At 63.2% G+C, this 13,293-nt stretch overlaps 1 protein-coding gene across 2 annotated transcripts in view; it reads left to right on the top strand.

Annotated features, from left to right (window-relative positions):
* The window catches only part of VAC14 (VAC14 component of PIKFYVE complex), a 100,287-nt gene extending 87,712 nt beyond the window's left edge, over positions 1-12,575 (top strand). Inside the window, exons 15-19 of one of the 2 annotated variants that reach the window (XM_035024814.1) lie at positions 2,637-2,811; positions 4,187-4,305; positions 5,545-5,624; positions 7,333-7,483; positions 11,959-12,575. In XM_035024814.1, coding sequence (XP_034880705.1) covers positions 2,637-2,811; positions 4,187-4,305; positions 5,545-5,624; positions 7,333-7,483; positions 11,959-12,121 — 688 coding nt within the window. In that variant the 3' untranslated portion in view covers positions 12,122-12,575. The remainder of the gene's footprint in view (positions 1-2,636; positions 2,812-4,186; positions 4,306-5,544; positions 5,625-7,332; positions 7,484-11,958) is intronic. The other variant, XM_035024815.1, reaches the window with a different exon arrangement.
* Positions 12,576-13,293: the final 718 nt, after the last annotated feature.

The raw sequence follows: 13,293 nt of genomic DNA, 5'->3' as shown, positions 1-13,293 counted from the left end.
GCCGAATTTGCAGTGCCTGTCGGGCAGCCGCCAATCTAGAGATGGCCTTGAAAACGTGGCACCAGGCGCGACCGCCGAGAGAGAGAGCACGCGTGTGCAGGGCCACCGCAACACGAGAGGAGGAGCGGTCTCTGAGGGAGGGGAAAGCCAGGACGGTGTGCTGTCACTGGTGGCGAGAGAAGAGCATTTCTAGAAAACTCCACCATCCCTGACCTTCTGTAGTGCCATCAGTGTTACTGGGTTCTGAGGGACACCAGGAAGCCTTGGCACCCGCCTGTCCTCACCGGCACCACCCCCTGTGCTTACCCCTCCACACTTCCCCAGCTGTCCTCACGTGAGAGCACTACCCCCGCCCGCTGGCTGCCACAGGGCCGTGTGCCCCGTGGTCCCTGGAGAGAGCTGCCTGGCAGAGCCTCAGCTGTTGGCCTCTGTCATGGAGACGGCAGCAGCTGCAGGCGACGGGCGTTTGTGACCATTTGTCAGAATGCTCCCCTTCCTCCCTGGCCTGCCCTTCTGGAACATTTCTATCCCACAGCCCTGGAGACAGGGCTTATCCAGGGGTGGGAGGCCCAGGAGGGGACAGAAAGTACTGTCTGTGCGCTGCAGAAAGCCAAGCTCCCTCCTATGAGCTGGCTGTCACCCCCACCCACGGCACCACCAGGGTACCCAGGGAGGGTCCCGTTAGCCATAGACTGTGCACCCCCCCATGAGTTGTCCCCAGTCGTGGCAGCTCTCCTCTGAGTAGCCCCCATTATGCAGGGGATTATAATCCCCAATTAGGAGGTGAAGAAATTGTGGCCCAGAGACACTGGGGTCACACAGCTCATCGGAAGATCCAGGCTCTGGGTGCACACAGGTGAGCCCGGGCACACACAGGTGAGCCCGGGTGCCACCCAGGCGATGGCAGAGCCCATCCCACACCACCGTCCAGCCCCACCCCCCACCCCAACAGCCTTGTTTCCACTTCTCTGGTGCATTCTTGCCCGAGGCTGCTGGTTTCAGCTGGGCCTAGGCTGGGGATGGCCTGCCCACTGTTTGCACTTCGTGGTTTGGCCTCTCTATTACCAAATGCTCTGGGATTTTTCTGGAGCCGGGGGTAGGGAAGAATCTTCTGCTGTCTGGCCCCAAGGCATGGCTTGGGGAAGCAGGAAACCAGACCCTGATAAATGCAGAGTTTAGTACGAGTTCAGTGACCCGGGATAGCTACGCGTCCAGTATCTTGGCTCCACATGTGGTTCATGTTGTCCGGCACACTAGACCTTTGTCCCCACAAGCCCATGTCCAAGTCTGTATACTTCCCAGGAGCAGAGATGCAGAGTCAGGCAGACAGACGTGCACCCGGATGGGAGACGGGGCAGGTTGGGGAGCTGGATGCGGAGCACCGTCAGTAGCTCAGTGGCCACACCCCGACAGGAAGGCCCCACCTGCCCACTCCTTGGCTTGGCCCTTCTCAGTTTGCAGGAGCCTTGGGATCCCTGGACTCCCGACAGGAAGGCCCACTCGTCCCCTCAAGGTTGGGCCTCCGTGGGCGCCATGGCAGAGGAGGGAGGTCAACGGGCTTCCTCCGAGCCTGTCCTTGAGACCTGCCTCTCACTGTTGACGTCATCTTGGCCCAGGGACCCTGGAAAATCTGCTTTTCTCCATTCTCTGGATTTCCTGTTTTCCTTTTTATAGAATGGAGACTCCTTTCCACAAAGCCTAAGCCTTATCCCTGCAGGACTTCCTAGAGGAGAGATGGTGGCAAGAAGTGGCCCTAACTCATCCCGTGACCTCGGTCAAGTCACCTTGCCTCACTGCACCAGAGCTTCCCTACGTGAACAGCAGAGATAAAACTCAGGGTTGTCAGAGGGGTGGTCCATCCCACAAGCACCTCCTGAGCCCCTGTGGCCAGCAGGCACCACGCGCTCCAGTGGGTGGGGGGGTGGGCCAGGCACGGACGGCACAGCTGTGAACAACACACACAGGTTCCTGAGCCCAGGGGGGCGGGCAGGGGACAGTACGTCAGTGACCAGTGCGTTTGTTATTTGTCACATGAAGACCATCTCTATCCAAAAAAGTAAAGGCGGGAAGGGGTAGGGAGTACCTCGGCACTTGGGGGACGTTGCTGTGGCACGCGGGAGATCGGGGCTTCTGTGGCGACAGTGGTAGGCAGAGGCCCACTGTTTCTTTAGAATTCCACTGTGGGGGGGCGCCTGGGTGGCTCAGATGGTTAAGCGTCTGCCTTCGGCTCAGGTCATGATCCCGGGGTCCTGGGATCGAGTCCCGCATCGGGCTCCCGGCTCGGCGGGGAGCCTGCTTCTCCCTCTGCCTCTGCCTCTCTCTCTCTGACTCTCATGAATAAATAAATAAAACATTAAAAAAAAAAAAAAGAATTCCACTGCGGGGCCTGGGGCAGGGGAGGGAGTCAGTCCAGCCTGAGGTGCTCCAGAGTTGCTGGGCCAGAGTGAGCAGCTCTGGGAGGCTTGGGGCCAGGCCCGCTGTGAGCAGCACCCCACCGTCCCCCGCAGGCCTGAGAGCTGGGGTCCCAGGCCAAACCCGGGAAGGAGCGGATTTCGTCAGGACGCTGCAAGACCAGGGAGAGGCTTCCTAGGTTAAGCCCAGAGGTTTCTGTAACCTCCTCTCCGCCTGCTTTCCAGGCAACTCTGCCTCCTGCTAAACGCGGAGAACATCTTCCACTCGATGGCAGACATCCTGCTCCAAGAGGAGGACCTCAAGTTCGCCTCCACCATGGTTCACACCCTCAACACCATCCTGCTCACCTCCACAGAGCTCTTCCAACTGAGGAACCAGCTCAAGGACCTGAAGACTCTGGTACTCCGCGTCCACGGGCTCGGGCCCCGGGTTTGGTCCTGTGCACGCACGCGCGGGCGCACGGCCGCGCTAGGCCACCCCTCGCCCCAGGAGGCTCCCGGGGGGAGACAGGATGGAATCTGAGATCCCCGGGTCCAGTGTAAACTGCGGACTCCCCTGGCTTGCTGCTCGGTGCCAACCAAGGCAGTAAGTCGGAGCCGCTTTGCTGGGAGCCACCCGCTGCGGAGATCTCTGCCCGCGGAAGGCTCTGGACTCTACTCCAGGGTCCACGTGCCCTCCCTGGGCCACCGAAGTCCATGCATTTTACACTTGTTGACACCCCACCCCCCACCCGCACACCGAGCGGATTGGCTTCTGGGACCGAGTGGCTCACGCCTGCTGGGCCATGCCGCCCTGTGTGAGTCAGGCTTCTGGGGTGTAATGTTGCCAGACGTCAGGGATTATTGCTGTCCGTACCCTTCTCCTCGGCCCTGGCCCTTCCCTCGGTCAGTTGAACACATTTGTCTCACAAGGCCAGGGTGTCCTAAGCCAGGGTGTCACAGTGCTGCCTGGCCCAGGCTCTGGATAAGGACCCAGTGGGGCTGGTCAGAGAGAGCAGGGGGCTGCTCACTGTTCTGCCATCCTGCTGTGGGGGGACACCAGTCAAGGGCCGAGCTTCCGAGGGCCTCTGGAAGTGGTGGTGGTTTCATTCCCCAATGTGGGCTGTGATCTCCCCCGCCCAACCCCTCCCCCGCTCAGACCCTGCCTCTGCTCTCTCTCAGGGAGTCTCAAGGACATCCAAGCCTGCTTCAGGGCATCTGGGGCCAGGCAGCTCAGACTGATCCAGGCCACACCTCCGCCTTCTTCCTGTGGTTCTTCCCAGACAGTCGCAGAGGACTTAAGAATTTTCCTCAGGGCATGGGCTCCCTGGGTGTGGGCTCAGCTCCTGGGCGGGTTCCTGAGCACCAGGTGGGCTGCCGAGGAGGGAGGAGCTATGGCGTCTCAGAATGAGACTGGATGCTGGCCGGGGAGAGCCCAAGCCCTGAGGAAGCCTCCTCCCTGCCCAGAGCCCCGCCCTCCCAGCCCCACGGGCTCCGGGACCACGGCGTTCTGGAGGGGACGATTACTACGGTTGCCGAGGATAGGCTCACGCCTGACCAGGCCCTCACAGCCAACTTCACGTGGCTCTGTGGGACTGGGGGTGATGACAGGGTCTGAGGAGCTGTCAGCGTTTCCTTTTTGACGGCTTGTGCCCAGCGGGGCTGCCAAACACAGCCCCGGGTGCTGAGCTGGCCCCCCGGCACCCCGCAAGGGCCCCTGGAGCTCAGGCCCCTTGTGGATCCCGCGTGGCCAGGAGTGGGGCCTGTGTCAACTGCTCCTACCTCTTCCCCCTCAGGAGAGCCAGAACCTCTTCTGCTGCCTGTACCGCTCCTGGTGCCACAACCCCGTCACAACGGTGTCCCTGTGCTTCCTCACCCAGAACTACCGGCACGCCTACGACCTCATCCAGAAGTTGTATCCTTCCCGTCCAGCCGCTGAGGGACAGTGGGGCGGGGGGGGGGCGAGTGCTCCCTTTCCGCCCAGGTGGTGGGCCCAAGTGCCACACTCCCGGCCCATCCCCCTGCTCAGCCTCCAGGCCTCGTGACCTCAGGACCTTGGAGGGCGCCGAGAGGTGTGTATTGGAGAGGTGCTGTTGGCAGCAGACAGGGTCATCTGGATCTCGGGGCGGGGAGCTGCCCTGGCGGAACCTTGTAAGCCAGGGATCGAGGCTGAGGGGTGCTGATGGGGCCATGTAGGTGAGGGCACCCCAGAGCGGGGCAGGGAGAGGCCCCGGGAATCGGGAAGGCACATGGACTGCAGTGGGTGGACCTAGGTGTGAGGCCTGCGGGCTTGAGCTCTGGTGTTCGCAGCATTGCTGGTGAGGAGCTCAGGGACCTTGTGGGGCCACAGAGCCAGAGGGAGCCCAGGTTGGCAGTGACAGAGGGGAGAAGCCGGCGGGGTGAGAGGCCTGAGCCAGAGACAAGACCCACAGCACGCCTCAGGGCCTGTGAAAGGCATCCAGGGGCTGATTGGTCACAGTCCTTAGAACACTGAAGCAAACCAGCTTCCTCTGTGAATGCCTGGCATGTGACCCTGGATCAAAGAGCTACTTAGGATGCAAAATGGGCCTCCTTTCCTGATGGGACCAGGAGTTGGGGGTAAGGAGAGAGGGGCCCTGAAGTTCCTCTGTGGAGGCTCAGTGTAGCCTTGCCTCGCTCCCTGAGAGGTGCCTGCTCTTCTTCTACAACCTAGATTTGCTTTCCTCGGCACACACTTGCCGAAGCCCTGACCTTGGCCCTCCTGACAGGTGTCCACCCAGGCAGGAACCGGGACCTTTCCGGCTCAGCCTCCCCCTGCTCCCTTCCCCCTCCCCCCGCCCCCAGGCTGCAGGGCTGAGATAAGAGCCTTTCAGAGCCAGGAGGGCGCAGAGGAGAGAGCCCCGGAGCAGAAGCAGAGTGCCCCGCACGGGGACACCTGTGCCATTTTTCTTTAGAGGGACAGAGAGGCGAAGAGGCAGATAGGCTGATGTCCTCTGTGTACCTTCGTGCCTAGCCAGAGCAGGTTCTGCTTCTGAAGCCAGGGCCCCGGGGGGAAGAACACGTGTTCCCAGCCCCTGGGTCCCAGCTCCCCGGTTGCCCCCACCCCAACAGAGGCCCCCCACAGAGATGGGCTGTCGTGGCCCAGTGGTCAGACTTTCCTTGACCACCCACCCAGCGGGGACCTGGAGGTCACGGTGGATTTCCTCACGGAGGTGGATAAACTTGTGCAGCTGATCGAGTGCCCCATCTTCACATGTAAGAGCCCAGCTTCCGGCCACTCTACCCTGCCTCTGGGAGGGGGCGGGGAGCACACACACACACACACACCCCAGGGGTGTTTCCTAGAACGTCAAGAACGGAAGGCTGGGAATGACAGGGCTGAGGGGTCCAGTCCAGTGGGACTGGGATGGGTGGCATCAGGACGGACGCCCAAAGGTGGGTCTCGTGGACACAGGCCGGTGGGTGGCAAACCCCCCCCCCCGAAGGTGAATAACATCCCTGCCAGGGGGACCAGAGCAACCGGCCCAGAGCTGTTTCCAGCCCCCCTGCAAGTCCGGGCTCTCAGAAGCTGTGGGGCCCTGTGGGCCCACCTGCAGGGGCTTCTCTGTGCCCGGGAGCCACGGCCTCCTGTCTCTGCAAGGCAGAGTTGGCGTTTGCTGGGAGCGGCTGGGCAGGAGTTGCTGGATCGTAACATCCAGGCTGAATGTGCAGAAGTGGCCGCGGGCTGGGGCGAGCACAGGTCTTGGCGCCTCCGCACCTACAGTGCTTGCTCTCCAGAGCAGGCAGCCCGCTGAATAAAACTCCGGCGCTTACAGTAAGGTCGGGAAGCAGGGAGGCAGCCCTGCCGGTGGCCTCCTTCCTGCCCAGCTGGTCGGCCTGGCCCCCTGCTCTCCGGCAGCACCTCTGACCCGCCCGAGCCTCTGCACGCAGCCAGGCTCCACGGTGTTAGAGGCCCAGGAGGGAGACCCTGTTCCCAGCACAGTGCATCGAAGCCTGTCCCACGTGGTCCCCTGGCCTGACATCTCACTTCCCCAAGGGCCTCCTGGGGCAGCCAGGCACACCCTCTCCTGAGGTCAGATCCAGCCTGACCCTGGAGAAGCCACAGGCGCCCACTGACTAGGCCCAGGGCTTTGTGGGGGTGACCGCAGCAGATTCACCCCGGTCCTGCTCAGCACCTATCCCACTCCCGGCTTGCCTGGCCCCCCCTTGGGGCCCAGAGTGGGGACTGGACTGGAACAGGCCCACGCTCCTGCTGGAGTGGCCAGGCCCACGGAGGACTGCGCAGGTCTCCGCTGGTGGCTCCTCCCCCCTGGGGCAAGAAGAGGGTTTGGGGGGCAGGGGGGTGCCCGGCTGCTGTGGCTCCAGCTTCAGCCCAGACCCCCGCACGGCTGCTGCTGTTGGGGTCACGTGGCCTCTCCGGACGTTTGTGGCACGTTCTCCGCAAGCAGGCCGGAGCCAGTGACTCCCAGAGGGGCTCGGAGGAGGGAAGCGGGGGCCTGTTGAATTGGGACAGGTGCTGGGCAGGCCCAGGGGCGCCTCTCCCATCCAGGAGGCTGCTGACACGGCTGGGTATCTGAGGTGGCTTTCCGAAAGCCCCTACCAACGCTCCTGAGCTTGGCGTGTGTGCCCCGCACACAAGGGCTCTTCCATCCCGCGCTCCCTGAAAGCTGTCCTGAGCCGGTCTTTCCCGCCCGCTCACCCTGTTTCCAGCCCTCTCGTGCTGGCACGTGCCGAGCAGCCTCGGGGGGTCTGTTACGCTCCAGGCCCCGGGGCCCCCTCCTTAGCAGGCTGCGGTGAGCCTAGCAGCTCGGGGCCCGGCAGCAGCCTGGCGCGCGTCAGGCCGAGGGCCCTCTCGGGACAGACAGGCAGCAGGAAAGAGGCCTGATGTCGCGGGGACAGCTGAGGCGCCGCTGGCGGGGTGGGGGGTGCTGACCCCTGCCCTCTGGCCTCCGCCCTCCCGCAGATCTGCGCCTGCAGCTCCTGGACGTGAGGAACAACCCGTACCTGATCAAGGCCCTCTACGGCCTGCTCATGCTGCTGCCGCAGTGCAGCGCCTTCCAGCTGCTCTCGCACCGGCTGCAGTGCGTGCCCAAGCCCGAGCTGCTCCAGGCCGGGTGAGTGCCTCCGGGGGGCGGGGGTGCCCGGAGGGGTCTCCCTCGCCTCGGAATCACGTCCCTCTGGCACCGCGGCACGGGCCGCCCCACCACCACTGGCCCTCGGGCGTCGCGGCGCACCGGGTCGGGGGCTTCTGGGAGGGTTTACGAGGTGGCGGGGCCTAGCGATGGCTTCCGCAAGCAGTCGGGGTTGAGTTAATCAAAAACAAGGGGGCATTGCCACAGTCACCCAGACGGATGCCCCTGGAGAGAAACCGCGGGCAGAAGTGGAGGAGGAGTCACGTCCTAGGTCAGAGACGGCGCCCAGTACCGCGCAGATAGGCGTGAGAGCCAGGCCTCAGGTGGCCCTCCCCTCCGTCTATGGCAGAGGTTCCAACCTGGGCCTCAGAGAGACCCCAGGCTCACTGGGACCTTCCCAAGCCCGTCCCGGGTCGGGTGAGAGGCAGGGTGCATCCATGGCTACCCTGCTTGAGTCCGGCCCGTGGGAAGAGCAGGTCCCGGGCACGCCTCCACCACGAGTCCCAGCATGGCAGCCTCCGGGCAGGAGGGCTGCGGCCCCGGGGCGGGGTGGGGGGGGAGGGGGGGTCCAGCCAGGCTCCCACCCCAAACCCACTGCTGGCCCGGCCCCCAGAGCCTGTTGGGCTGTGTCTATATTTGGTAACCCTTGGAGGCTTTGCCTCATCCACAGGCATTTGGCATCCGAGATGGAAAATTTCACTTGTCAGGTCGCCATGGAAACAAGCAGAGCCACTGAGAAGATTTACGCTGAATGGAGCGCACCCAGCTTGCATCAGATGCCCTGTGTGTCTAGAATTCCCTCCCAGGCTGTGGGAGCCGCTTGGCAGGCCTGGCACCTCACTGCCGCGAAGGGCCTTGGGCTTGGGCCCTTGGGACTGATGCAGGCAGGACTTGAAATGGGCCTGCCTGACACTCAAGGCCCCGGACCCAAGCCCCTGTGCCCTCCATAGCACTGGGTTTAGGCTCCCATCACCCCGCCCATCCGGCTTGGCCTCTCCAGAGGCTGGGTGGGGGCCACCTGACAGGTTGTCTACCCTAGGCCAGCTGGAGGGACAGGAGCCCCCAGCAGGTGTGGCCCCCGGGCCAAGGCCCGGCTCCTGCCTACTCCACCCCTTTTCCCAGAAAGCAGTGCTCTCAGCGGCAGGGCTAGGCACTGTCCCAGCTGCTCACAGTGATGCCCAGGTAGTCCCCAGGGGAGCAGGGAGTTGGGCTCGCCCTTGGATTCCCTTAGCCAGAATACCTCCAGCTTCTGGGACTCAGAGGCCCTGAAACCACACCGTAGCCTCCCTGGCCTGGCCTCTGCGCCAGCCTTGCCAATGTCCAGTGGGTGTTAGGGTCACCCTGGCAGGCAATTAGGAGGAAAGGTGCAGCTGGAGAAGTGAGGAGGAGGAGGCAGGAAGGGTGCTTCCCTGTGACCTTTGGTTCTGGTCCCCACCCCCACCCCCAACCAGCCTGCCTTCTTGAAGGAGGCCTCTGGGCCAGGCCACAGACCCTGCGCTGCTAAGGGCCATCCCCCTGCCAGAGCTCTGCCCAAGACGTCTCCTTGGCGGGTGGGGGGCGTGGATGTAAAGCTCCTGCAGGCTCCAGGCCCAGGTACAAGTTTGTAGAGGGAAGTTGAGGAAAAAGGGTTCTCCCTGAGCTTCCTATGGTCAGAGTCAAGGGAGTCTTGGGCAAAAGGGTTGAGACCTCTGGGTTCTCAGGTCAGTGAGCAGGTCACAGGCCTGGACTAGGATCTGGTCCAAGCTCACCTAAGGAGTTGCTCTGTGACCTCAGATCCCTCTCTTGGCTCTCGATTTCTTCATTAGTAAATGAGCCTTTGGGCTAAATGGATGCTTGAGGCTCTCCCCAGCCTTCAAGGCCCCGGGTGCCCAGCTTTGCAGGGACTCAGGAAGAGCCGACACAGATAGGGGCAGGGAGACATTGGGTGGGGATGGGGCCCCAGGAACAGCTGGGGGAGGGGTCAGATTGCAAGCTTGGGCACAGAGGGACAGCTCACGCCCTGGAGAGGGAGATGGGGACAGTCTCAGCCCTGGGAGGGGCAGGCAGCTGGAAGACAGCTTTGGGTTGCCTGCCTAACAGGCCTGCAAGCTGGGAACAGCTGGGGGGGGGGGGGTCTGCACCCCTCACCCATCCCTCATTCCATGTGCTTCAGGCGCCAGCAGGCCTAGGAGACCCTGGCCCCGCTCAGGCTTCCACGCCACTCCCCAGACACCATCTCTGTGAGGCAGGAGGGATCCTCTGAAGCAAACGCTGGTGACAGGTGCACGGGTGGGGCAGCAGCAGAGAGGGCCGGCTTCGGGTTCTGGAATCCCATCTCTGCTGCTGGTCGGGTGTCCCCCAGCCACGGACTGCCTGGGGGGTGTCGTAAACAGAACATGAAGGGCTGGAGCAGCAAGAGGAGCCCCGGCCTGCATGCTCGGGGGGGGGCGGGGCACGCTCCTCCCCACTCGAAAGACTTCAGGCCAGGAGGGGTCCAGGGGAGGCCGAGCCACGGAAGGCCCCAGAGAGTGCAAGGTGTGGCCACTCCTCCCCGCCCCCACACACTCCCTGGGCCACATCCGTGCAGATCGCCCGGGCTTGCTGCCTCTGCTGGCGTCTCCACAGACACCCCTCATCTCGGGGCTACTCGGGACCTAACGCCTGGCCTGCCATTTGTGTCGAGGGCCACAGCGTACAGACCCACGCACGCCCAGCGACGTACTGCAGTGTCCTGTCTGGGCGCGCTTTTCCGGGCCCACAGGTCTCTCCCGCATCTCGGCTCGCTGCCCCGGGGCAGCACCTGGCCGCTCCCTGGCTAGAGCTCTAAGCTGTAGGGTGTCCCTCGGCGTCCCCAGAAGCCCAGGTTACTCTCTCGGGGCGGTGGCACCTGGACCACAGAGCTACTGTGACAGGGAGGCCCCTTCCCCGTTCCCAGGGGAGCTGAATACCGCGGCCGGAGTTCAGAATGCTGCCCCCAGTCTGGCCCTCCAGAGCCGGCCCCACTTGGCTCCTGGCCCAGGAAAGCCAACGGCCAAGCCACCGTGCAAGGTGCCTTCCGGTGGTGCATCTTCAGCAGGAAGGGAACACACTGAGTAGGGGTGCAGGGGGCCGCCTCCGAGCTCCAGCTCCATCCTGACCACCGGAAGGGTTCCCACCGCCCCTGGTCCTGCCCCAGCAGCCAGGTGGATGGTCAGAGATGCCTCTCAGGGGCCAAGCTCATTGGTGAGGGTTTCCATCGCTTCCCGCAAAGTGGACTGAGCCACGGATGTAGGGGCAGGCCTCGAGCTGCTGGGCCCTGGCTGGTCTCGCCTCAGAGGGACAGAGTTGTAGCCACCGTGGCTGCCCCTCAGGCTGGGGCTGGGCACAGGCTAAGCTCTGGCGTGTTGAATCTGAAGGAATCCTCACAACCACCCCATGGGGCGGCTCCTGTGGCCGTCCCTCTTTACAGATAAGGAAACAGCCACGGGTCCAAGCTCAAATGGTTAGGAAGTGGTCGTACTACAGTTGGATCCACGCTTGTCTAGCTCCGTGCTCAGCTGTTGTGCCCCAATATTGGGGTCTCTCCATGAACTCAGGGGGTCCAAGGATTCTCACGAACAGCCCACAGCCTTCATGGGACCCCCTTACCAGGGCCACGAGGCCTCAGGGGCTAGAAGCAAATACTTCTCCAGCCCACGCAGATCTGTTTCCTAAGCCAGTGAGGTTCAACTGAGAGAGGAGCAGACTTTCATGAGATTCTCTGGAGGGGTGGTTAGAAACAGGGCAGGGCCCCAGGGGATCTAGTCCCTGGGGCAAGCTGAGCAGGGCTACTACCCTGCACAACTCGGGAGCATCGGGCACAACCTGTGCAGCTGTACAGAGCCGCTGGGGAGTGGTAACAACAGGAATTAAAGGAACCGTCAGCATGCCCCGGGGTGAAACCAGCTCTCCTTCCCCAGGGGCAGGGAATGACCCCACCTGGACCCCAGCACTCAAAATTCAATGTCCTGACAAGCTGAAGGCCCAGGAGAGACTCTTCAGCAGTAGACAATCCCTGTTGTCTGCAGTCCTGCCCCAGAGAAAGGGCCAGGCTGCCTCCTCCCCCTTCTCCCTGGACCCTGTTCCAGGCCCCAGCTGGCTTCCTGGCTGGCTGCTAGCCCTGGCTTTCACCCCAAAGGGAGCCAGTCGTAAACAGGAAATGCTTGATGCGATGCCTGCCGTGGGCCCCATCGCCAGCCCACAGACTGAAGACCATGTCCAAGCAGCAGTGTTGACTGGTCCCAGCCACTGAGGGGGAGGGGATGTTCTCGGGGCTCCCCTACTTTGGGGCTGACCGTTGGGCCAGGGGTGCCGGGCCTGAGGCAGACAGACTCCCCAAGGTTGAGCTCCGTGAGCCTGTGGGCCTGCCCTGACCCCCTGCCCTCCTATGCCTGGTGCCGCCTGCCCCCCAGCTCCCTCCCGTGTGTGCCGAGACTGATGCTGAGCTCTTCCTTCCCCAGAGACAGTCCGCCGGCAGCCCCCAAGTCACAGAAAGCAGATTCCCCCAGCATCGACTACGCTGAGCTGCTGCAGCACTTCGAGCAGGTCCAGAAGAAGCACCTGGAAGTGAGGCACCAGCGGAGCGGGCGCGGGGATCACCTGGACCGGAGGGTTGTCCTCTGACAGGCCTGGCATGGAGAAGGGCCCAAGGAGTGGCCCCATGGAGCGTTCAGGGTCTTCAGGCCCCCTCCCTGGGGAGCTCAAAGACCTGCCTCGAGGGCAGGGGCTGGGCCTGGCCACCAGCGCGGGGTGGGGGCACAGAGGCCGTCCACCCAAGCTCTTTTCATAGCCCAGCCCCCCCCCGGGCCCCCAGTGCTGTCAGCTGCACCCTGGCCTTCAGACAGAGCTGGCTTCCCACCAGGGTGGGGCCAAAGCCCCAGACACCACCCACTCTCTGGAACCTGTCTCTTTCTGATGCCCTCTTGTCGAAGAGCTTGTGCTCTCGGGCCCACCAGAGCTCCGCTCTGTGCTGACGCGCGTACATAGGAGTACGTGTACCTGTCTGCGGACAGGGGCCAGCACGGAAGTCCGTGTGAATGACACGCCCCCTGCCCCAATAAAGAAATGATGGAAAACCCTCCGCCGCACCTGCTTGCTCCTTCCCACTGGCGCCTGCTCTCTGCCTGCCTGATGCCCACAGCTGCTCCGGGACCCTGTGGCCCGTCCTGGAGCGCCGCTCGTGGCGGCCCCAGGGAGGGCTGGCTGCCCCTGGAGAGGCTGGTCCCGCACAGTCCCCTGAAGGGTGTGTTCTGGGTCCCAGCTCTCACCGCTAGGACCCACCCCTTCCTGGAGACCGCCAAGCACTGGCCTGGCCTGAAACCGGGAACCCTACCTTCCCAGGCACCTAATTTGACTTTTCCACCCAGATATCCCCAGGGTAATGGGCCATATCCCCATTGAACAGATGAACCAAACCTTGAGTTTCTGAATGAAAGGGCACTCGCTGCAGGCTGCACATAGCTGGAAATGGAAGGGAAGGCCCAGACCAGCGCAGGGAAAGAGGAGGTGTCCTAGGTGCCCGCCTTGATTTGGCTAAATAAGCCTCATTAACACACCGGTAGGCCAGCGTCCACCTGACTCCAGGCTTTGGGAAGCCTCTGACTGGCCCAATGAGCTCCCAGGTGGTTCTCATGATGGCCCCGGGAGTGGGGGAGAATTGAGTTCGTGTGAGCGTTTCCCCAGGGCCCCGCATCGCTCGGGGAGGGTGGGTTTCCCTCCTTGGAGTCTCCAGGACGACAGGCTGTGCACGCCGGTCGTCCACGTGAACACGCGTGCGTCCCCACACACGTGTACCC

The sequence above is a fragment of the Mirounga leonina genome, unplaced genomic scaffold (genome assembly GCF_011800145.1).
Source record: "Mirounga leonina isolate KUSES-001 unplaced genomic scaffold, KU_Mleo_1.0 Mir_180, whole genome shotgun sequence".
Taxonomy (NCBI): Eukaryota; Metazoa; Chordata; class Mammalia; order Carnivora; family Phocidae; genus Mirounga; species Mirounga leonina.
This window is presented reverse-complemented; position numbering and strand designations above follow the sequence as displayed.